This window comes from Mobula hypostoma, chromosome 25, assembly GCF_963921235.1.
Source record: "Mobula hypostoma chromosome 25, sMobHyp1.1, whole genome shotgun sequence".
NCBI classification, from domain to species: domain Eukaryota; kingdom Metazoa; phylum Chordata; class Chondrichthyes; order Myliobatiformes; family Myliobatidae; genus Mobula; species Mobula hypostoma.
This window is the reverse complement of record NC_086121.1, coordinates 17869314-17891907: the sequence shown is the minus strand read 5'-3', so window position 1 is coordinate 17891907 and position 22594 is coordinate 17869314. Positions and strand designations below refer to the sequence as shown.

The 22594-nt window shown below is 42.3% G+C and overlaps 1 protein-coding gene across 7 annotated transcripts in view; it reads left to right on the top strand.

Annotated features, from left to right (window-relative positions):
- kcnab2a (potassium voltage-gated channel subfamily A regulatory beta subunit 2a) overlaps positions 1-13777 on the top strand; it is a 315221-nt gene extending 301444 nt beyond the window's left edge. For 5 of the 7 annotated variants that reach the window (XM_063032967.1, XM_063032963.1, XM_063032964.1 and 2 more), the window contains 3 exons: positions 997-1117; positions 9021-9109; positions 12473-13485. In XM_063032967.1, the coding sequence (XP_062889037.1) occupies positions 997-1117; positions 9021-9109; positions 12473-12562 (300 nt within the window). In that variant the 3' untranslated portion in view covers positions 12563-13485. Of the gene's footprint in view, positions 1-996; positions 1118-9020; positions 9110-12472 lie in introns of all 7 variants that reach the window. The other 2 variants (XM_063032962.1, XM_063032966.1) reach the window with 2 other exon arrangements.
- The last annotated feature ends 8817 nt before the right edge of the window (positions 13778-22594 follow it).

The following is a 22594-nucleotide window of genomic DNA, read 5'->3' as shown; positions in this document are numbered from 1 at the left end:
GAATGCAACAGAGTTTTTAGGGAATTGGAATCATTTAAGTCAGCGGTCCCCAACCACCGGGCCGTGAGGAAACGATATGAGTCAGCTGCACCTTTCCTCATTCCCTGTCACGCACTGTTGAACTTGAACGTAGGGTTGCCAACTGTCCCGTATTTGCCGGGACATCCCGTATATTGGGCTAAATTGGTTTGTCCCGTATTTCCCCCACTAAGGTAGAGTGTTCCTATGAAACCTTTCATGCCGAAATGGCGTGAAGCAAAGAAGCAGTTACCATTAATTTATATGGGAAAAATTTTTGAGTGTTCCCAGACCCAAAAAATAACCTACCAAATCATACCAAATAACACATAAAACCAAAAATAAATAACACTAACATATAGTAAAAGCAGGAATAATATGATAAATACACAGCCTATATAAAGTAGAAATAATGTATGTACAGTATAGTCGGGAAGATGAAGGCAAAACTGATTTGTGGGGGAAAAATTGGCACATACGCGCATGTGCAGACAGGTGCCCGCACAAGGCTTCGTGGTCATAGTAGTCTTTCCTGGGGTAAAGTGTCCCGGGATTTGACTGCCACTTTTGTCCCTTATTTGGGAGTGAGAAAGTTGGCAACCCTAACTGTAAAAGACATGTTGAGGTGAGTTTAACCCTACTTGAACCAACCCCCCCCCCCACCCCCGGGTCGGCAGGTCCGCAAAAATATTGTCAATATTAAACCAGTCCGCGGTGCAAAAAAGGTTGGGGACCCCTGATTTAAGTTACACTTTGTAGTCTGCTTTCTGAGTTACAATGTATATTAATGAACTGATTGTGAATATAGTGCCGAACTGACTTCGTTTGCATGACTCTCCTCGTGTACAATATAACTCCCTCACTGATTAATTCAAAGGGATTCACATTGTGTAACTCTAAGGTTCCGACGTGGAATGAATTGCCTCACTTGCTCCAGTGTGGAACATAATCATGAGCTAACTTATTACGTATTCACAGGGTTACCAATGGCTGAAGGATAAAATTCTGACCGAAGAAGGCAGGCGACAGCAAGGAAAACTAAAGGAACTACAGGGCATTGCAGAGCGACTTAGTTGCACCCTCCCTCAACTAGCAATAGGTAAGGACGTGAATTTCATTGCCTGGAGAGAGAAATATTCTCCTAGAAATACACTGTAATTCCAACCCCTTATACATACCTGATACTATTTCACTGTAAGTACTGAGACAAGCTGCATTTTTGTATACCTGTCATCCACGTGGATTAGAAAATGTGAGCACCTGAGTTTCCAGTCGTGTCGAACATAGAACGTTACGTTACAGCACAGTACAGGCCCTTTGGCCCACGATGTTGTGCCAACTTTTTATCAATCTAACCCTTAACCTTCCACATAGCCTTCCATTTTTCTGTCATCCATGAGCCAGTCTAAGAGCTTCTTAAATGCCCCAACTATGTCTGCCTCTATCAATATGTTCCACAACCCACCACTCTCTGTGTAAAATGAAATCTACCTCTGACATCCCCCCCGCCCCCGTACTTTCTTCCAATCACTTTAAAATTGTGCCCCCTTGTATTAGCCATTTCTGCCCTGGGGGAAAAAGTCTCTGGGCTATTCACTTGATCTATGCCTCTTGTCATCTTGTACACCCCTATTAAGTTACCTCTCATTCTCCTTCACTCCAAAGAGAAAAGCCCTAGCTCGCTCAACCTGTTCTCATAAGACATAAAACATTTAGGTTAATGTTTAGAAAGTTAGGCACAACACACTCTAGTTTCCAACATGTACCTAACTTCATAAACATTTTAACTGGTAGATGAGATTCCTCACTGGAACACTGAATAGATCGTAGAATTTTAAAGAGACAAAAGATATTTTACAAAGCCTTGCTGTCATTTGGTGAAAATAATCTTGACCCAATAGGTTTTATGGTCTTTTACTTGCAACACTTGTGTTAAATCAAATTGAAAAAGAAATGCTTTCCTCTCACTGAGCTGCAGAAGTTTGTGTTAGAGCTTTGCTCTTCTGCATTTAAGTTTATTTCAGATCAAAATTATATTTTTCAGCAGGGGCATTATTTAAACATATCTTTTCTTGAAATACTTGAAGAAAAGTTATTTCCAGGCTGTAAGGAAAGGGCATGAGTGTATGGTTAATGGCCAGCATGGGGTTGAACAACTGTCTCCTCCGCTCTAACTCCACAAAAACTTCATCAGTTCAACCCATTTCCTCCCAACTATCCCAAACTAATAGAAAGCCAAAGTAGTATGTATGATAGTATGTATGATTAACATTAAAATTCCTATTTTGCAAAGATGTGAGGAAACTGGAGGTGGAAATAAAGGAAAGAAAGATTTGGAAAGGAAGTTTTAAGACTGTTGTGGAGATGTTTGTCGAAGCACTTTGGAAAACTGACTGTGCAATGCCAGTGATAGGCAAAGGAAAGAGAAGGAAGTGCAAAAGGTAAAGTTAAGGAACAAAGGAATAAGCTATGAAAAAGTTGTAATGTAAAATGCTGCTAACAGAAAGCCAAAGTAGGTCCTTAAGCAGAGGTGTAGATAAGTGAGAACTGGTGGAATTAAAGAAGAGCATCTGTTTTGGATTAGTTCCATCCTCTGGAGGCCTGTCAGAGGATACTGAGTTCAGAGGTTAACTCAACTTCATTAAGTGTTTCAATAGCAGTGTGCCTAGGTGAGTAATGTTACGATGGTGGAAGTAGCCAGCTTTTGAGCATTTATTAATTCAGAAACACTGCTTGGCTCAAACGAGTTTCCAACTCCCACAAATCCAGTTCCACCTGAATCAGTGAGTGATCTGGGTAGGGTAATCTATAGCCAGGATAACGTCAAAAGTCAAACATCATTTCAGTACTTCCCTTGTAATTCTGATGTTCTTGAATTTTAAAATAATCTGAAAGGATCTTGGTCATTTAAATTTCATGTAAAATTTTTCATTCAAAAGGAACATTTATTTAATAAAGCTTTAACATTAAAGCTTTGTGCAGCTGTTTATCCTTTCAAAAGTAGAAAATGGTTAAATGCAACACAGGCTAAAACAAACATTATTGAAACTGTAATAGTGTGTTCGAAATAACAGATGAATTGAAATATTATGTCAAAACAAATAAGAAATTATAGACAAAGTATAGGTACCTCTGAAGGAAAATTTTATTTTCTCTGAGAACTCCTCTTGGTATAATTATTGCATATGCCACTGATCTTTAACACAATCAACTCCCATATTTTGTTTAAAATGGATTGACATGAATCACAAACAAGAGAATATCTGCATTTGCTGGAAATCCAAGCAACACACATACAATTAATACCTTATTATTAAACCCGCCGATAAGGGGGGTGCTGTTGTAGTCTGGCGTACTGACCTCTACCTTACCGAGGCACAGCGACAACTCGCGGATACCTCCTCTTATTTACCCCTCGATCGTGACCCCACTAAGGAGCACCAGGCCATTGTCTCCCACACCATCACCGACTTTATCCGCTCAGGGGATCTCCCATCCACTGCTACCAACCTTATAGTTCCCACACCTCGCACTTCCAGTTTCTACCTCCTACCCAAGATCCACAAACCTGCCTGTCCTGGCCGACCTATTGTCTCAGCTTGCTCCTGCCCCACCGAACTCGTTTCTGCATACCTCGACACGGTTTTATCCCCCCTTGTTCAATCCCTTCCTACCTATGTTTGTGACACTTCTCACGCTCTTAAACTTTTCGATGATTTTAAGTTCCCTGGCCCCCACCGCTTTATTTTCACCATGGATGTCTAGTCCCTATATACTTCCATCCCCCATCAGGAAGGTCTCAAAGCTCTACGCTTTTTGGATTCCAGACCTAATCAGTTCCCCTCTACCACCACTCTGCTCCGTCTAGCGGAATTAGTCCTTACTCTTAATAATTTCTCCTTTGGCTCCTCCCACTTCCTCCAAACTAAAGGTGTAGCTATGGGCACCCGTATGGGTCCTAGCTATGCCTGCCTTTTTGTTGGCCTTGTGGAACAATCTATGTTCCGTGCCTATTCTGGTATCTGTCCCCCACTTTTCCTTCGCTACATCGACGACTGCATTGGCGCTGCTTCCTGCACGCATGCAGAGCTCGTTGACTTTATTAACTTTGCCTCCAACTTTCACCCTGCCCTCAAGTTTACCTGGTACATTTCCGACACCTCCGTCCCCTTTCTAGATCTTTCTGTCTCTGTCTCTGGAGACAGCTTATCCACTGATGTCTACTATAAGCCTACTGACTCTCACAGCTATCTGGACTATTCCTCTTCTCACCCTGTCTCTTGCAAAAATGCCATCCCCTTCTCGCAATTCCTCCATCCCCGCCGCATCTGCTCTCAGGATAAGGCTTTTCATTCTAGGACGAGGGAAATGTCTTCCTTTTTTAAAGAAAGGGGCTTCCCTTCCTCCACTATCAACTCTGCTCTTAAACGCATCTCCCCCATTTCACGTACATCTGCCCTCACTCTATCCTCCCGCCACCCCACTAGGAATAGGGTTCCCCTGGTCCTCACCTACCACCCCACCAGCCTCCGGGTCCAACATATTATTCTCCGTAACTTCCGCCACCTCCAACGGGATCCCACCACTAAGCACATCTTTCCCTCCCCCCCTCTCTCTGCATTCCGCAGAGATCGCTCCCTAAGCAACTCCCTTGTCCCATTCGTCCCCCCCATCCCTCCCCACTGATCTCCCTCCTGGCACTTATCTGTGTAAGCGGAACAAGTGCTACACATGCCCTTACACTTCCTCCCTTACCACCATTCAGGGCCCCAAACAGTCCTTCCAGGTGAGGCAACACTTCACCTGTGAGTCGGCTGGGGTCATATACTGCGTCTGGTGCTCCCGATGTGGCCTTTTATATATTGGCGAGACCCGACGCAGACTGGGAGACCGCTTTGCTGAACACCTACGCTCTGTCCGCCAGAGAAAGCAGGATCTCCCAGTGGCCACACATTTTAATTCCACATCCCATTCCCATTCTGACATGTCTATCCACGGCCTCCTCTACTGTAAAGATGAAGCCACACTCAGGTTGGAGGAACAACACCTTATATTCCGTCTGGGTAGCCTCCAACCTGATGATAACATCGACTTCTCTAACTTCCGCTAATGCCCCACCTCCCCCTCGTACCCCATCTGTTACTTATTTTTATACACACATTCTTTCTCTCACTCTCCTTTTTCTCCCTCTGTCCCTCTGAATATGCCCATCCTCTGGTCCCCCCCCCCGTCTTTCTTCCCTGATCTCCTGTCCCATGATCCTCTCGTATCCCTTTTGCCTATCACCTGTCCAGCTCTTGGCTCTATCCCTCCCCCTCCTGTCTTCTCCTATCATTTTGGATCTCCCCCTCCCCCTCCAACCTTCAAATCCCTTACTCACTCTTCCTTCAGTTAGTCCTGACGAAGGGTCTCAGCCTAAGACGTTGACTGCGCCTCTTCCTAGAGATGCTGCCTGGCCTGCTGCGTTCACCAGCAACTTTTATGTGTGTTGCTTGAATTTCCAGCATCTGCAGAATTCCTGTCGTCAACACACATACAATGCTGAAGGAATTCAGCAGGCCAGGCAGCATCAATGGAAAGTCGATGTTTCAGGCCGAGACTCTTCATTAGGCCTGGAGAAAAAAAGATGAGGAGTCACAGTAAGAAAGTGGGGAGAAGGGAGGAAGAAACAAAGGTGATGGAGAAAGAGGGGGTGAAGTAAAGAGCTGGAAAGTTGATTGGTGAAAGAGATATGGGGCTGGAGAAAGGGGAATCTGATAGGAGAGAACAGAAGGCTGTGGAAGAATGGGGAAGGGGGACAAGCAGAAGAAGAAGGTGATGGGCAGGTAAAGAGATAAGGTGAGAGAGGGGAATGGGGAAGAAGGGGTGGGGGGGGGGGTGGCATTACCGGAAGTTCAAGAAATCGATGTTCATGCCATCAGGTTGGAGGCTTACCAGATGGAATATAAGGTTTTGCTCCTCCAACCTGAGTGTGGCCTCATCGTGACATAGCCAGAGGCTTTTTCCCAGAGCTGAAATGGCTAACGTGAGGGGTCATAGTTTTAAGGTGCTTGGAAGTAGGTACAAGGGGAATGTCAGAGGTAAGTTTTTCACACTGAGTGTGTTGGGTGTGTGTAGTGCACTGCTGGCAATGGTGGTGAAGGTGGACACAATAGGGTCTTTTAAGAGACTCTTAGGTACATGGAGCTTAGAAAAATAGAGGGCTATGCGGTAGGGAAATTCTAGGTAGTTTCTAGAGTAGGTTACATGGTTGGCACAACATTGGGGGCTGAATGGCCTGTAATGTGCTGTAAATTCCATGTTCTATGTTCTGTGTTCTAGAGGGGGCCATGGACTAACATGTCAGAATAGAAATGGGAAGTGGAATTAAAACGGTTTGCCACTGAGAGATCCCACTTTTTCTGGCAAACGGAGTGTAGGTGCTTGGCAAAGCAGCCTCCCAATCTATGTCTGGTCTCAGTGATATACAGGAGGTCACACCGGGTGCACTGGATACAGTAGATGACCTGAACATGAATCAATATTTCAGAGAAGTGTTTGGTGCTCGATATAAAAGCTATAATCTGTACCCCTGAAAGTGACCCTATGAATTGTCAGAAGTAAAAGTTTCAGTGTATATAATCCTGGTTCATTAAAAAATTATATAAAAATTTTCCAGAATCTTAATGGACAAATAAAATCTTTGAATGCCAAGTATCACAGAGCTGACAGATTATTGATATTTCAGATTTACAGTGATTGCTGCTATTTAAGATTTTCAAGGATGAGTGAGGTTTTTATAACAGATGTGTCTTTCTCTGTGGAGAATTACAATGCTGATTCATCTATGTTATTCAGTGTTACAGATGATGTCTGAGATTTAATCTGATTAAATAGGTTGCATAGGTAGATTTTCCCTAAAAACAAATCTCCAGGATGATTCACTGACCACAAATTTATTATATCCACTAACTGGGCTATAACACAGTGCATAAGGAGTGAATTCAGTTTCCCTGCCTCTGCACAAACCTCCTACGTAGATGCTTGAACAAGCACGAGACCAAAGATTGCTAAGTCGGGGTCCCCAACCTTTTTCATACCATAGACCAATACATTAAGCAAGGCATCCATGGACCGCAGGTTGGGAACCCCTGGTCTAAGTGATCATCATGAACATTTTAAGCAATTGCCTTCAAAGTCGCAAGGAGTATACAGTAGGTTCAAAGCAACACCAAAAAAAGAACACTTGAGTCTCACTCTTAAGATGACTTTTATTAAATCAAATCTCTCCCTTAATGGAAACATATCTTGCCATCGCCATAAATGACTGAAAGGAACAACTTCTGCCCTCAGAATCCTCTATGAATGATGTCTTGAAGGTACTTCTCTATGATTCTGGACAATAACAATCAGGCAAAATTTTATCTTCCAAGAGAAAGGCTTCCCAATCTAATTCACCTGTACACCACTTGTGATTGGGAGTTGCAAGTAAAATGGAAACATCTCTAGTATGACTTGTGACAATTGGGATCAATAGTCCATGTTCCAATCGTTATGTCAATATTGCTCACTATTTTGTTCCAGCTGAGTGTGTAACATAGGTATAATTCTGATTATACATCATCAACAGAAGAGAAAACCTTACATATACATAATTTTAAGTGGGATGTGGGGATCAAGGAATCAGTTTGATACAAATATGGTTGAGAATATTTAATTTGCCAATGCAAAGTTACTACATGTGGAGGTAATGAGTACACATTTTACTGATAGGACACTACGGTGCATAGCAGTTAGCGCAACACTATTACAGCTCGATTCTGACGCCATCTGTAAGGAGCCTGTATGCCCTCCCAGTGGAATATGTGGCTTTTCCCCAGCTGCTCCTGTTTCCTCCCACAATCCAAAGATGTACCAGATAGATTAATTGGCCATTGTAAATTGTCCCACGATTAGGTTAGGGTTAATCGGGTTTGTCGGGGGGTTGCTGGGTGGCGTGGCTCGAAAGGCCAGAAGGACCTACTCCATGCTGTATCACAAAGTAAAATAAAATATTAGTCGGGTACATAGAGTTAACCAAGTAATATCAACACTAACTGAAATTTTAAACCTTATTAGTATGCCGTATGTTAGGGAGTGAGAAAGCACTACAGTGCTGTTTATCTGTCAGTATATCTTGGTTGAACCTGGCAAGGATTCTCCTTTTTCCTGTGACTCTAGCAGCATTTGATCTTCCTGTGATCTGAAGTCAAGAAATTAGACTCCAGCTATGTTAACATCTCTCTAGAAGATTCCAGATTACTGTTTGTTTCTTAATACAACATCAAGACTTGTGGCCATTGAAGGAAATTTTAGAAACTGCATGAAAGTTTAATCTTGTGGCTATCAACTTGAGATAGCTGAGGAGAATACAAGGGAGGAAAATGAGGGTTTCATTGGCAAGACTGATGGCAGAGCAGCTGCACAGAGTGGGACCTTGTGTCATGGAGTTGCCTGCTACAGCCAGCCAGGGGAGGAGATGCCGGAGGGGCTGATGTCTAGTGTTCGGTCCCTGGAAGGCAAGCTGGATTTCCTTTGTCTTTGGCTGAGCCCGCCAAGATGAGGAACAGCTGCATACTTGTTCTTGCAGAAATGTGGCTCTTGGACAATATCCCATGCACCATCAATCTTCAGGCTATGACACTCAGGAACTTGTGCTAATAATGTTTTGTGACTATGTGACTTTTTACAGTTGAAAACAGAATACCAATTTTGGCCTTTGAAAGGGATATTCATGCCATCTAAAACCTAATCTCTCTCTGTCCTTGTGGGAAAATGCTAACTGTGTTGAGCAAGGCACATTTGCAGGACTTGATACTGATAAGCACTGCTGGTGTGTACACTATTTACCCAACAGTGGGAATAAGGCTTAATATTTGGTTTAGCTGTGTTAAATGTTGCCTTAAATCTAATGTATGTTAACTTGGTTTGAACAAATAAAGTCACATTATTCATAATTTAATGGTCTTGTGTTCTTCTTCTAGCCTGGTGTTTAAGAAATGAGGGTGTTAGTTCTGTGCTAGTTGGAGCTTCCAACACTGAACAACTTTTGGAAAACATTGGAGCAATACAGGTTAGTATGACACTTTAAACCAAGTTGCTCTCACTAAACTTTAAACCCCTTGCTTTTGTCTGTTCTTTATGCTTTACTGTTTCTGTAAAGACTCACAGCTACAGCTATTGAAAATGTACACAAGTCGCATGGTACTCGGAGAAGATTGGGACTGATCTACTTTAGTACTTTGGGTTTCTGAGGTGACACTGATGCTGACACTGGAATTTCTGACTGTTCTGAATTGGCTGTCGGGCTGGATGGCTTCTTTGTGAGGTGATCCTCCTTCCATCATATCTGCAGGGCTTCTGTATGCTTTTGATCCATAACCTCAAGGTTTTCAGTACCACCCCAAATGATCCTTCACTATCATGAACCAGAGATTCACAGGAATTAGTGACGATGTTGCATTTCTTCAAGGAAGAAAATATGGGAGGATGCAATACAATTAACATGAAATGAGGCTTTCAACACATCATTATATCTTTTACTCTATTTGCTTGGCAGACCTCCTGTGAAAAAAGCTTGTAAAGGAGAGTCTGGTATTACACACATGAGCAACAAGGCCAGTCCAAACGGCCAGCTGAATGTAACTAAGCCTCAATATTCACTGACGTTGGTTTGCTTATCTTTACCGTTTCCTTAATCGACCAAATTCTATGTCGGAGCATTGGAATGATGTTATGTTTCATCGTTGATGTCTTTTCTGGTTCCTGAGGTGCAGGTGCAGCGTGATGCGGCAGAAGCAGGTTGATACAAAAATTTCAGCTTTTAGATGATGATCCCTTCCCATGGAGGTGTTGATGATGGCTTGGAGCTCAGCCTCTGAGAAAGTCCAAGAGCAAGCAACCTTTGAATACTGTAATGTGACTTCTGAGGCTTGGCTAATCATGGCTTTAAGACGCAGTTGCCATAATCTGAACAGCATTTTAAGAATTTCTCTACTCCCGGAGGTGGTTTATTGGAGGTGAGGTGCAATGTTGTGGCAAGATTGAGAAAAGACTGAAAATGGCTCTGTTGTAAATCCATTGGTTAATATCATTGTTTGCCTACATTCATAGAGCAACAGGAAGATGGGAAGAAACTTCTGTGGACACCAGGATTTGAGGAGGATGTTCTAGTCTTTCCTCATGAATGGAGTCAAAGCTTGAGGCAAGGTCAAAACAGGCCATTATACTGAATGTTCAGCTTCCTACATTTTCCTTGGGGGTAAAGAAAAATCTTTGTACAGTAAAGATCACGTCCATTTCACTCTCTGCATGGAAGGAACCACATCATGATTTGGGGAGCAGCTCAGAAAAGGCAATTCAGTAGTTACCTGGAGGTGGCTTTCCTTGTGGTATACAGCAGGGAGATTATCCCTCCCTGCTTATCTCCTTTCTTGAAGATGATCGTGACTGTGGCATCTTATGAGGTCCTATGAAATACTGTATTCTTCTCTTCCCAGAGGTGGGACTTGATGAGTTGTAGGAATTCAGTGGGGATTTTATCTGCTCCTGAGACCTTACAGTTTTTGAGATGGAGTGTATTTATCCTTGCCATAGAGGGAGTACAAAGAAGGTTCACCAGATTGATTCCTGGGATGGCAAGACTTTCATATGAAGAAAGACTGGATGAACTGGGCTTGTACTCGTTGGAATTTAGAAGATTGAGGGGCGATCTGATTGAAACGTATAAAATCCTAAAGGGATTGGACAGGCTAGATGCAGGAAGATTGTTCCCGATGTTGGGGAAGTCCAGAACAAGGGGTCACAGTTTGAGGATAAAGGGGAAGCCTTTTAGGACTGAGATTAGGAAAAACTTCTGCACACAGAGAGTGGTGAATCTGTGGAATTCTCTGCCACAGGAAACAGTTGAGGCCAGTTCATTGACTATATTTAAGAGGGAGTTAGATATGGCCCTTGTGGCTATGGGGATCAGGGGGTATGGAGGGAAGGCTGGGGTGGGGTTCTGAGTTGGATGATCAGCCATGATCATAATAAATGGCGGTGCAGGCTCGAAGGGCCGAATGGCCTACTCCTGCACCTATTTTCTATGTTTCTATGTTTAATCATATTGTCAGTCAGGAGTAGTGGCAAGATTAGATTTTGTGAGATGGAGTCAAAGCTGCTCATGTCAAGATTGAATAGGTGTTCCAAATGTTCCAGCAGGTGTTGACTTTCAAAACTGCCTTATACTTGTGGCTAATTAGCTCCTTAATTTCATGTGCATTCATCAAACCTGCCTATTGAGAGACCAAGGCTTTCTTCTTGGGTACCTATTATGACCACCTTTGGGGGCTGCCCATAACCTCTGGACGCTGCAGATCTTATAGACCAGGAGGTCCTTCAGAGCTTTGCTATTGATCTTCTTGCAGCAACACCTGATGGCAATAATGTTTTGGGTCCAGGTGATGGTATACAGAATCAGACAGGGGCCAGTTCGTCAGTGCTAATTATGCTGAGGGTAATGCGGACATATTTGCAATCCCTTACAGGCTGGACATCTCCATCTCTATTCTTCAACTTGGGACATTGCCACAATGCCTGTCGTTCACCTCTCTGATAAGACAAAGTGCAGACATTCCTCCTGCCCTTATCAAGAGAAGATCCCACCAGAGGTGGCAAGCCCTACTCCTTCCCTGCTAAATAAGCATTGCTGGAGGTTTGCACCCCTTCCCACCCCAATGGTGAAGTTGGCCAGAAGGATCAACACACACAAAATGCTGGAGGAACTCAGCAGGATTTGATGAAGGGTCTCTGCCTGAAACTTTGACTATTTCCCACCAGAGATGCTACCTGACCTGCTGAGTTCCTCCAGCATTTTGCGTCTGTTGCTCAAGATTTTCAGCATCTGCAGAATCACGTGTTAACAATATAATAATGACCGGATCATCTATTTTAGTAACGTTGAGTTAAAAATATCTCACAATATGTTTTATTCTTCTTATTATTTTAAGGACTGATCAGATGATTTTCCTGCTCTTTGAAATTTTCCCATATATGGCACCATGGACAGCCTACCCTGTCCTACAGTTGAAAAGTAACGTAGATTTTGTGCTCAAAACTGACATTTATCCCCAGTTTTAAAAACGCAAACACGAGGAATTCTGCAGATGCTGGAAATTCAAGCAACATACATCCAAGTTGCTGGTGAATGCAGCAGGCCAGGCAGCACCTCTTCCTAGAGATGCTGCCTGGCCTGCTGTGTTCACCAGCAACTTCGATGTGTGTTGCTTTATCCCCAGTTTCTGATTTACCATTTTTACCACACTAACCTAACCTGAAGAGCTTCTCCAAATCATAATCTTAACATGTACCAAATTCAAGTGAATAGAATGCAGTTTCACTGTGTCCACGAGGCTCTGGTATAAAATACATTACTGACATGCTTTTTCTCCCACAGGTTCTTCCAAAGTTATCCTCATCAATTGTGCATGAGATTGACAGTATCCTGGGAAACAAGCCATTCAGCAAAAAGGACTATCGATCCTAATCAGGAATTTCAGTTATTCTGGACTGTTATTATTTCAAAAACAATCTTCTTTGCCTGCTCAAGCTATAACTGAATTTAATATCAGTATGCTTCTGATGAAGGAATTAAACTTCAAGTTCCTGATGCTACAGAAAAGGATCAAAAAGGAAAAAGTGAACCACAAACCAATGCTGGCAAGGCACCGTTGGTTCAGTGGACTGCCTGTTACCTTTGCTAATTTTTTTTTTCTTTTCCCGGAATTCCAAAAATGTCACAGATTTGATTAGTTTGCCGTGATGCCATAACTTTTCTGCATTCATTATTTTTTAAAGAGCTACTGCTGGATATCGGGTTTGGTTGAACAAGAATATAATCTACGGCACTCTGCTGGAACAGCCTTTAGCAGGTTTGACTGTAATCTAACTGCTTCATAGGAAACCAAATCAACAAGGATTGTCCAACCCCTCCAAAAAATACATGTGGTGGGGTTTTGGATCTGCACACTTCTGTATATGTTATGTACATCCAATTGGTCATGGGCACCATGACTTCTCGGAAGGCATCCCTGATGCCTACATCTATTAATTGTTGGAGATGCTCATTTTAAGAAATAGAATAAACTAATCATGTAATATAATCTTGTGGCACAATAGAATATTGTGGCCTGGTAATTGGCTGTATATATGCAACAATAACTATGTGATCATTATGACTGAATCAGATAGTTCTACTTGCCAAGAAGTTGTAGAACTGTAGATTAAAAAATTAAGCAGTGGCTCTTGACTGAACTATGCATGATCTATTATAATCAGGATCTGTGTGTATGTATATGCTGCTGACTATGTAAATGCTATCCATGGGCTGTTTTGAGAAAATCGTACAATAAAGATATTGGATAGATTGGGAATTGGACATTCAAAGAACTATTGCACTTTTATAGCATAGAATTGCACATTCTGAATTTATTCCCTGCTGTTCTACACACTCAACGATTCAGGAATAGTTTCTTCTCTGCTATCAGATTTCTGAATGGACATTGAACCCACGAACACTACCTCACTGCTTTTATTCTCCTTTTGCACTATTTATTTAATTAAACTTTTTAAATATATATATTTACTGTAATTTACAGTTTATTAAATGTATTGCAGTGTACTACTGCCACATAACAATATATCCCGGTGATATTAAACCTGAGTCTGGTTCTGTCAGCCCCTTCTAACCAGAATTAACTGCTAAACAGTCAGGTAGGTGATTGGGACATAAAAGCAAGGTCTGTTTAGCACGGGTGCATTAAACATTCTGTTTGGACAAATTTCTCTCCTCCTCACGGGCCAATAAAGGAACACAAACATTAATTCATTGTTTTCTCCGTGGTGTTTGGGACTGTCTCCCCATGTTTAACTCTGCCACAATTGCCTAAAAATAACGAATAGTTTTTTTCCCCTCTTCAAAGTAAATTCACTGTAATGAATCGCCAAGTGTGATCATTTCAAGGCGGCACAGTAGCACAGCGGTTAGTGCAATCGTTTTAGTGCTAGCGATTACTGATTGGGGTTCGATTCCTGTGACTGTCCATAAGGAGTTTGTACCATGTGGGTTTCCTCCAGGTGCTCCAGTTACCTCCCACATTCCACAGGCATTATGTGGGGGTTAGGATTAGTAAGTTGTGGCTATGCTGTTAGCACCAGAAGCTTGGTGACACTTGCAGGGTAACCCCAACACAGTCCTCATTGATTTGATTTGACGCAAATGGTGCATTTCACTGTACGTGTGACAAATAAAGCTAATCTTCTTTAAATATTTAAATCTTCACTTAATAAATGAATATCTTTTTAGCCGTACTCCTCATTTTCTCCTAGTACATCCGTAGATTTCATGAAGCCAGGCAAGGTCCAATTGGAGAATAGGGGGTAAGATCCATTCTTTGCCAATTCCATCCAGCATTGCAGCCGGCCTTATACCTATACCATTGCAGTTCTACTGAATCACAACAGATTTAATAGTCTTTAAATTATTGCTTTACTTCTGTGTTTAGGAAATAATTGACTCTAAACTTCAAAACAAAACTATGTAACTAACAAAGTTCTGCCTATTTAGTCTTTGCAACCTTCCTTCTTGAACCTTATACCATCCCCTTTAAATAAAAAGCACTCTCCCTTGGCCAGAGTATAGAAATTCAACATAGAATAAGGTATTTAGCCTCACTTGCCTATGCTGGCTCTTCATAAGGCCTGTTCATTCTGGGTTCTGGACTGGCACTTTTTGTGTCCTTTCCACATATTTAATCCAATCCTCCTTTGCATATTACTATGTGATTTGCCTCCGCCTCTCTCGGGTAGTGATCTCATATCATCTTTTACCAGTAACTTTAAATCAGTGCCTCCTGTTACTGACATGAAAAAGCTACTCGTGATCCCGGTTCTGTGGTTACACAGTGTGAAACTGAACATAGTGCATCTTTAAAAGAGAGCTAAAGTCATCATGGGAATTGTTGGGTGAGTAGTCCTATTCTAAACTTCAGTTCACTATTTGGAGCTAGTAATTTAACTTTAACATCAATTGTTAGCATGTTTGGTCAGTAATCAGACTGACTACTAGTTGCTGTTAACAGGTAATTGGGTAGTCAGCAGTAGGCGGTTACCCAAATAGGTAGTTGTCACTGTCAGCTGAGTTTGAGTCTGTAGTTGTGTGTTTTCAAGGTCTGGAGCAAACACATTTTGTGCAGGGTGCAATCTTGACAAGTTCTAATGTCAGCAGCTTATTCTGGTTCAGACAAAAAGGCTGTGCAATAGACCTCAAACATTACTAGTTTGTGGAAGCTTTGGTCTTTAAGCATTCAAATTTTTCAAATACTTAGTCTTTAAGAAATGGAGTATGCAGTATATTGAAAGATAGTTATGTATGCTGAGTTTAGTTCAGATTTTTATTGTTGATATTTAAACACTGGTTTATATTCATCAAAATGTAATCATGATATGTTGTAACTGCAGTATATGAAAGTTTGTGGAAATTACTGAGAATCCAAGCATCCACACTTGAAGTGTGAGCTGCAGCCATTAGAGAATTATAAGAATGGGAGGGGCAGGAGTTACTGGACATTTTGATTTACACCTCTTTTAGGTAATGATCGGGACTTCAGCAATATTCCTCGAGAGAAATAAAAAATGATTAAACAGAGATGGGATGTAGCCGTGCAAGAATCTGTTTCCAATGCATACATGGTACTTATTGTCTTAATTGATTGTCTTATAAGCACTCTGATGGTGGAACAGGAGACAATAAAGCGGAGTTAATGAAAGGGAATATGGTGGTAATATGTGTCAATGTAGTCAGGAGGATAAATACTGTTTGCCATAATTGTAATTAAAAGATCCCAGCGGTCGAGTTACCTATCTAGAGTCAGTGTTGAGAACATCAAAGTCTGAAGAAGTTGGTCTCAAGGGAAGATTCTAGTTACTGTGGTCCGTGTGGGAACCAGCTACCTGTGTAGGTCTAGGAATGAGGTTCTGCCAAGGAATTCGGAGCAGGTAATGACCCAATAAAAATGTAAAAGCCTTAGTAATAACCTTCAAAGTAAATTGACTTAACAGAGCAAAGCATTAAATGCATCACACATATAATGGCATTGGGGGTATGGGACTTCTACACAGAAGTCACTGGCACCAGTTATCAGGGAGGAGGAGCATGAGGAAAGTGTGTCATAGAACACAACAGCACAGAAACTGGACCTTCAGCACATCTAGTCTATGCCGAACTATTATTCTGCCAAGTCCCATCGATGTGCACCTGGACCATTGCCCACCCGTAATAAAGGAGTATTATTCCTTAAACTGAGGTCCACTTTTTCTGGGATGGGACTAACGTCCAGTGGAGGCAGAGACTTGACAGTGAAAATAAGGCATCAGAGAGCGGGAGGGCAGGCTTCAAGTAAGGAAATGTTCCTTAGATTTAAAGGGAAAGAATGAGACTAAAGTGAACCATTTGGGTCATTAGGGGAAGATGAATTCAAATTTGATAGTGAGCAATAGAAATGGATTGTGGAGCATCCTTCTCGAATTTGCTTGCAAAATAAAATATCTCCATCTTCCATCTACTACGTGATTACATTCAAGTTATCTTAATCACCTGGCTCATAATCGACTCAATCTCAGTGTTGACTGGTATCAAACAAAGCTAAGACTTTACTCAATCTTTCTCAACAAAATGCTGCACCTCACTTCCAGCCAGCTTTCCCTGTGAGCAGAACTAACCCGAAGGGCAAACAGGAAACTTCAACCTCCACGCAGTGCAAGGATCATAGTCCCTGAGTTGCAGTACACAGATGACAGCTGCACGTGGCTTCTAATTTGCCCCACTGTAGTGCACCATTTCTCAGCAAAATTCACCGTCCCCTCCAGTCCCACCAACACTTGCAGTGGCCTTCTCAGGTAAATGGTCATTGAAGATCATACAGTGCACCGAAGCTCATGGTCTACCAGGTAATAATGATTTCCCCAGTTGCTCTGTATGCATCTGACACAAGGACTACCTTCATCAGGTATCGAGCAGATGGAGTACAGTGACACTCATTGCTAAATCCAGTGGCAGGAGGAGTCAGTCACCATCAACATCCACATCCAGACCTCCATCTGCAGCAGGAAGGCCCTAATTAAATTCAGTTGGCTCTGATCATAGGTCACAGTTATCCAGCACTGGAATCTTGAAATAGACACGACTCTAACCTCTGTCACAAGAAGAAATTACTAAGTGGAGAGAGGAAGTAAGTATGAAATACTCCACGTTTCAGGCCAAGACCTTTCACCAGGACTACACGAGTCCTGAAGAAGGATCTCGGTCTGACACGTCGACTGTTTATTCTTTTCCACAGGTGCTGCCTGGGTTCCTCCAGCATTTTGTGCGTGCTGCTCTGGATTTCCAGCATCTGCAGATTTTCTCATGTTTGTAAGAACTTGAAGATATCCTCACCAACAGCACCACTCAGAATGGAAGACCTGAGCCCGTTCATCCACAGCACACAGAAGTCAAGAATAAATGGTAGAAGTGCACACCAGCTCTCACGCTGCCCACCCACCTGACCCATTGTACTTCTTGGTCCAACCGTGGCAAAGCCTACAGGTCTCACATTGGAAGCAAATCATTGATACACAATGGCAAGCATTTTGAAGAATTTTAGAACTCTCAATAAACCTGCATTCTATTAAGAAATAAACCCCCATGAGAAAAGAATAACCTCCTTCATTAGCTACTGGTGGATAGGATTACATTTAATGCTCTTAGGGAGAATACATTAGAAGAATTGTGTGAGCAGCAATGAATGACTAAAAAATTATGAAGATGTAAGAAAAGGTAGCAGGAGAAAAAAATGCCTGAAATATTTAAGAGTGGCAACGATTAAATGTAAATCACATGAAGGAAATGATTGGAGAATTAAAATAGGAAATGAAGTGATTATGGCATTAAATATTTGGAATTTCTTACTGCAGAAGAGACTATAGATTAAGAAGTTTAGACATTAAGGTCACTATAAAAACTGGAGGAATTAAAGGAAGTAAAATGGGACAAATTTATTTAACTCAATACCTCCTGTTGCAAGGTCTAAAAGAAGCAGCTACAAATACGATCTTCTCAGAGGACTGACACCTTGTTGTGGTGGAGAGGCTTGTGAGTTCCTGAGATTTTGAGAGCAATCTTTTGGGAGCTGAGCTCCTGGTAAGAGTCAACCAGGCCAGTAAGGTCAAGGAGGAGGTTCCAAAGAGTAATCCAACCAAGATCTCAACAGTGGAGCTTAAAGATGATGGCATTAGACAACCTATCCTCCTCCACTCTCACCCTGAACACCGGCGTGCCTCAAGGCTATGTGCTGAGCCCTCTTCTGTACTCCCTTTTCACCTTTGACTGCGTTCCTGGACATGGTTCTAACTCCATAATCAAGTTCACAGAAGACACCACAGTGGTTGGCCTGATCAGAGGGGATGATGAGACAGCCTACAGGAATGAGGTCCAGCACCTGGCCGCATGGTGTGCCAACAACAACCTGGCCCTTAACACTCAGAAGACCAAGGAGATCATTGTGGACTTCAGGCATGCTAGGAGCCACACTCACATCTCCATCTACATCAACGGAGCTGTAGTGGAGCGTGTATCAAGCTTCAAATTTCTTGGTGTCCACATTTACAAGGATCTCACCTGGTCCCTGAACTCCTCCGTCCTGCTCAAAAAGGCACAACAGCGCCTTTATTTCCTGTGGAGCATCTAGAAAGCTCACCTCTGTCCCAGGATACTGACAGACTTTTACTGCTGTACCATTGAGAGCATACTCACCAACTGCATCTCAGTGTGGTATGGCAATTGTCCCGTATCGGACCGCAAAGCACTCCAGCGTGTTGTGAAAACTGCCCAGCGGATTATCGGCACCCAATTGCCCACCATTGAGAACATCTACCATAAATGCTGCCTGGGCAGGGCGAAAAGCATTATCGGGGATGCATCTCACCCTAACCATGGACTTTTTACTCTCTTCCCATCCGGTAGGCGCTACAGGAGCCTCTGCTCCCGCACCAGCGGGCTAAGCAAGAGCTTCTTCCCTGAGGCTGTGACCCTGCTGAACCTCACATCACAGCGCTAAGCAGTATTGCACCCATATTGTACTGTCTCAGTACTTTTATATTTGTGTGCTGCAGCACTTACTTTTTCTTTGCAATAAATAACACTATTCTTTGCATTTCTGGTTAGATACTAACTGCATTCATCGGCTTTGTATCTGTACTCGACACAATGCCACTAAAGTTGAATCTAATCTAATTGAAGGTGGAGGAAGGCTGCAGCAGTGAGGGGTCCCCAGTGCTCTTGCTTTCCATGCCACTGGACCCTAATCTGTTAAGCCCTATGTGGTGCAACCTGTGCATCAACCTCATCACGTTAAACACAGGCATCCTCCATAAAGGGAATAACCCCTTGGGAGAACATCATACTTGATTTGAATGATCACACTAAAATAAATTCTGGAATCGTCTCTGCAGATTGGAATGTGGTAACTAGCATTATCATCCAAGGAGCCACAAAATAAATTACTGTTGCTAAATTGGTCTGGAATCTGTTACCGGCAAAATCATTGAAGCAAGTAAGTATAAGATCTTAAGATTTATGCTGATGCTGTTAGTCATATTAAGAGAAAGTTATCAAAATTTGAGAATGCATCTAGCAATAAGTGATATAAATATGAATTTCTGAAAATCATAGGAGCAGTTTTCGGGTGGCAGGCTGCTGGAACTAATTCGCTTGTTGCCGATACAAAAGCTGCATAAGAAAGTGAACTGCCTGGAGAAAGCAGATAATCTGGAAAGAAATAGGTGGTTGAATCAGGTCAAAAAGTGGCAGGTGGAGTATTATGCAAGAAAATGGGAAGATGGTTTAAGTGCCTCAGTAGCTGTTACTGTACAGAGCGTTGTTAAGTGTCTGGTTCATAAGGTGCTAGGAGTAAACGTGCAATTATAGTAACGAAGGAAGGCAAAATGGTCTGGAGCACTTTATTGAAGAGGTTGGAGTTCAAAAGTAAGAAAGTTGTGCTGTGAACTGATGTGTGCTGTTTGAGTCTCTCTACCTGAAGGAGGATACCTCTGAGGTACGACACAGACATACTGGATTGGAGTGATCTTTGTTAAGATCCATTAAAATGAGGGGATACTCAAGTCTGGAAAAATGGGAGAAAATGTCATTGAAATGAGCAGGATAAAACAGTGCAGAGATCAGGGAAGAACTTGGACAGGATCAAAGCTGATCTTACTGAATAGCAGAACAGATGAATCACTGTCTTTCTTCTCTTATCAATACTTATCATATGTCTAAACCTTCTTTGACACAAGACAACTCCACCTTCACTAATTTGTCTATATCTTGAAATATCTGGTATTATTCTGTTCCAAGGCCTTAAAATCCTTCCTAGAGTTTGATACTACTATTGAATATAATCAAGATAAAACCAGCAAGATATCATTGATAAGCCCATCCACCTAACCTCTGTACTCTAATCAGTGAGAGGTGAGGTTTCCAAATCCCTTTGCAGCCTTCTCACCTGGAACTACCACCTTTAAAAGGGTCGGCCTCAGATCCCTATGCTCTTGAAATTGTACCTTTCAATTAATAACCTCTTCATCCAAAGTCCATTGTTTCATGTCAGTTATTTAATCACAGTGAACACTATCTTGGCTAAAATTTCCAGTACAGATTAGTGATTGGGTGGTGAATGGGGTGGAGAAGGGCAAATGTTTTCACTGACCTCAATTAAGTTAAAGGTTGCCATGAAGCCAAACGTCTTTGCTGACGTGTCTAGATCAGCTCCTCATTGGCACCACAGCTCAGCCACCAGGGAAGCCGTATTGTTGCTATTCCAGTTTCATTGCTTTTTGCAGATAGTGGTGGTTATTGTTTGGAAAGCCGGACTGCTTCTGTTACTCACCTCACTTTTCTCAGCATCAGCTGCAGACCGGGGTTTGGGAACGGACTGGAGATGTGGGGGGAGAAAAGGGAAGGCGTGAAGGACTGGTTTCACAGAGGAAAGAAAGGTGTAAGGGCAAATGCCAGATCTCAAGGCTGGACAAAACAGAAATAATGTCCAACAGACTGTTTTAAAAAGTGCTGCATTGCTTTTCTATTCTCTCATTCTCCTTGCTATCAGCTGAAATGTGAGGTTTGGAATGGGCTGGAGATATGGGGAAGGGGGATTCAGTAAAATGAAAATAAATGTGTAATTGAGAGAATGATCTGATGAGACCCGTGACTTCCCCCTCCACAGAGGCAGTGTGGTACACCAGTTAGTGTGGCTGCCTCATTGCTCCAGGGAAACATGTTCAATCCTGACCTTGTGTTCAAACTTAAAACTGCTCCCTTACTTTGTGACTGTATAGTTTCCTCCAGGTGCTCTAGATTCCTCCTGCATTTCAAAGATGCAGTAGTCAGTGACTGGACACTACAGTATGGGTTAATTATAAAAAGAATAGGAGAGGAGTTGATGAGCACTTACAAAGAGTAAAGGGAAATGGGATGGGTGGGGGGTGGGGGTAGGACTGATCCTCCGCGAGCTTACATCAACCCAATAGCCACCTCTTCTGTTGATATTAGAAACTTAACCTCCAGCTGTTTCAAAAATTCCTGCACACATCAGTAGCCCTCAACAGTACCTCCACTGAAACAATAATGTTTAACAAAACTATTACCAAAAAAATTCGTATTGATTCTTAACAAGAAACACAAGTTCAGCAGGGACTAGATGGGCCAAAGGGCCTGTTTCTGTGCTGTTCTTTTCTATGACTCTGAGTTCCTTAATGGTACACTGCAATTTTTTTTAAAAAACCATTACAGAAGATTGAAGTAGTTACTCAGCCGAATCTTACCTTCCAACACTTAGTCCAGAGCCTTGCAGGCAACGGCTTTTCATGTGCACATCAAGGTACCGATTTTTGCTCGCTACAACCAAATAAGTGCATAACCACAAGTTCCCTTGAATCCTTCTACCAATTATTTTAAATCTTTGCCTTCTGGATTTTGACTCTTTTGCTAAGGAAAACAAGTCCTTTCTAATGGTTAAGGCTGCGGTCTCAGGGTACTTGGAATCACGGTAGCATAGTGGTACCAGTGACCAGGTTCAATTCTTTGCCGTTCTCCCACAACCATGTGGGTTTCCTCCGAATACTACAGTTTCCTCCCACAGTCTAAAGACCTACCGGTTGGTAGGCTAGTTGGTCATCGTAAATTGGCCTGTGATTAGGCGAGGGTTAGTGCTGGGCGGTGTGGTTTGAAGAGCCTATTCCGTGCTGTATCTCAATAAATAAATTTTAAATGCCTAAAATAGGCTGTAGTCGGCATGGGTTCCTTAAGGGAAAATCTTGTCTCACAGATCTGTTGGAATCCTTTGAAGAAATAACAAGCAGGATAGACAAAGGAGAATTGGTTGATGTTGTGTACTTGGATTTTCAGAAGGCCTTTGACAAGGTGCCACACAGAGCTGCTTAACAAGATAAGAGCCCATGGTATTACAGGAAAGATACTAGCTTA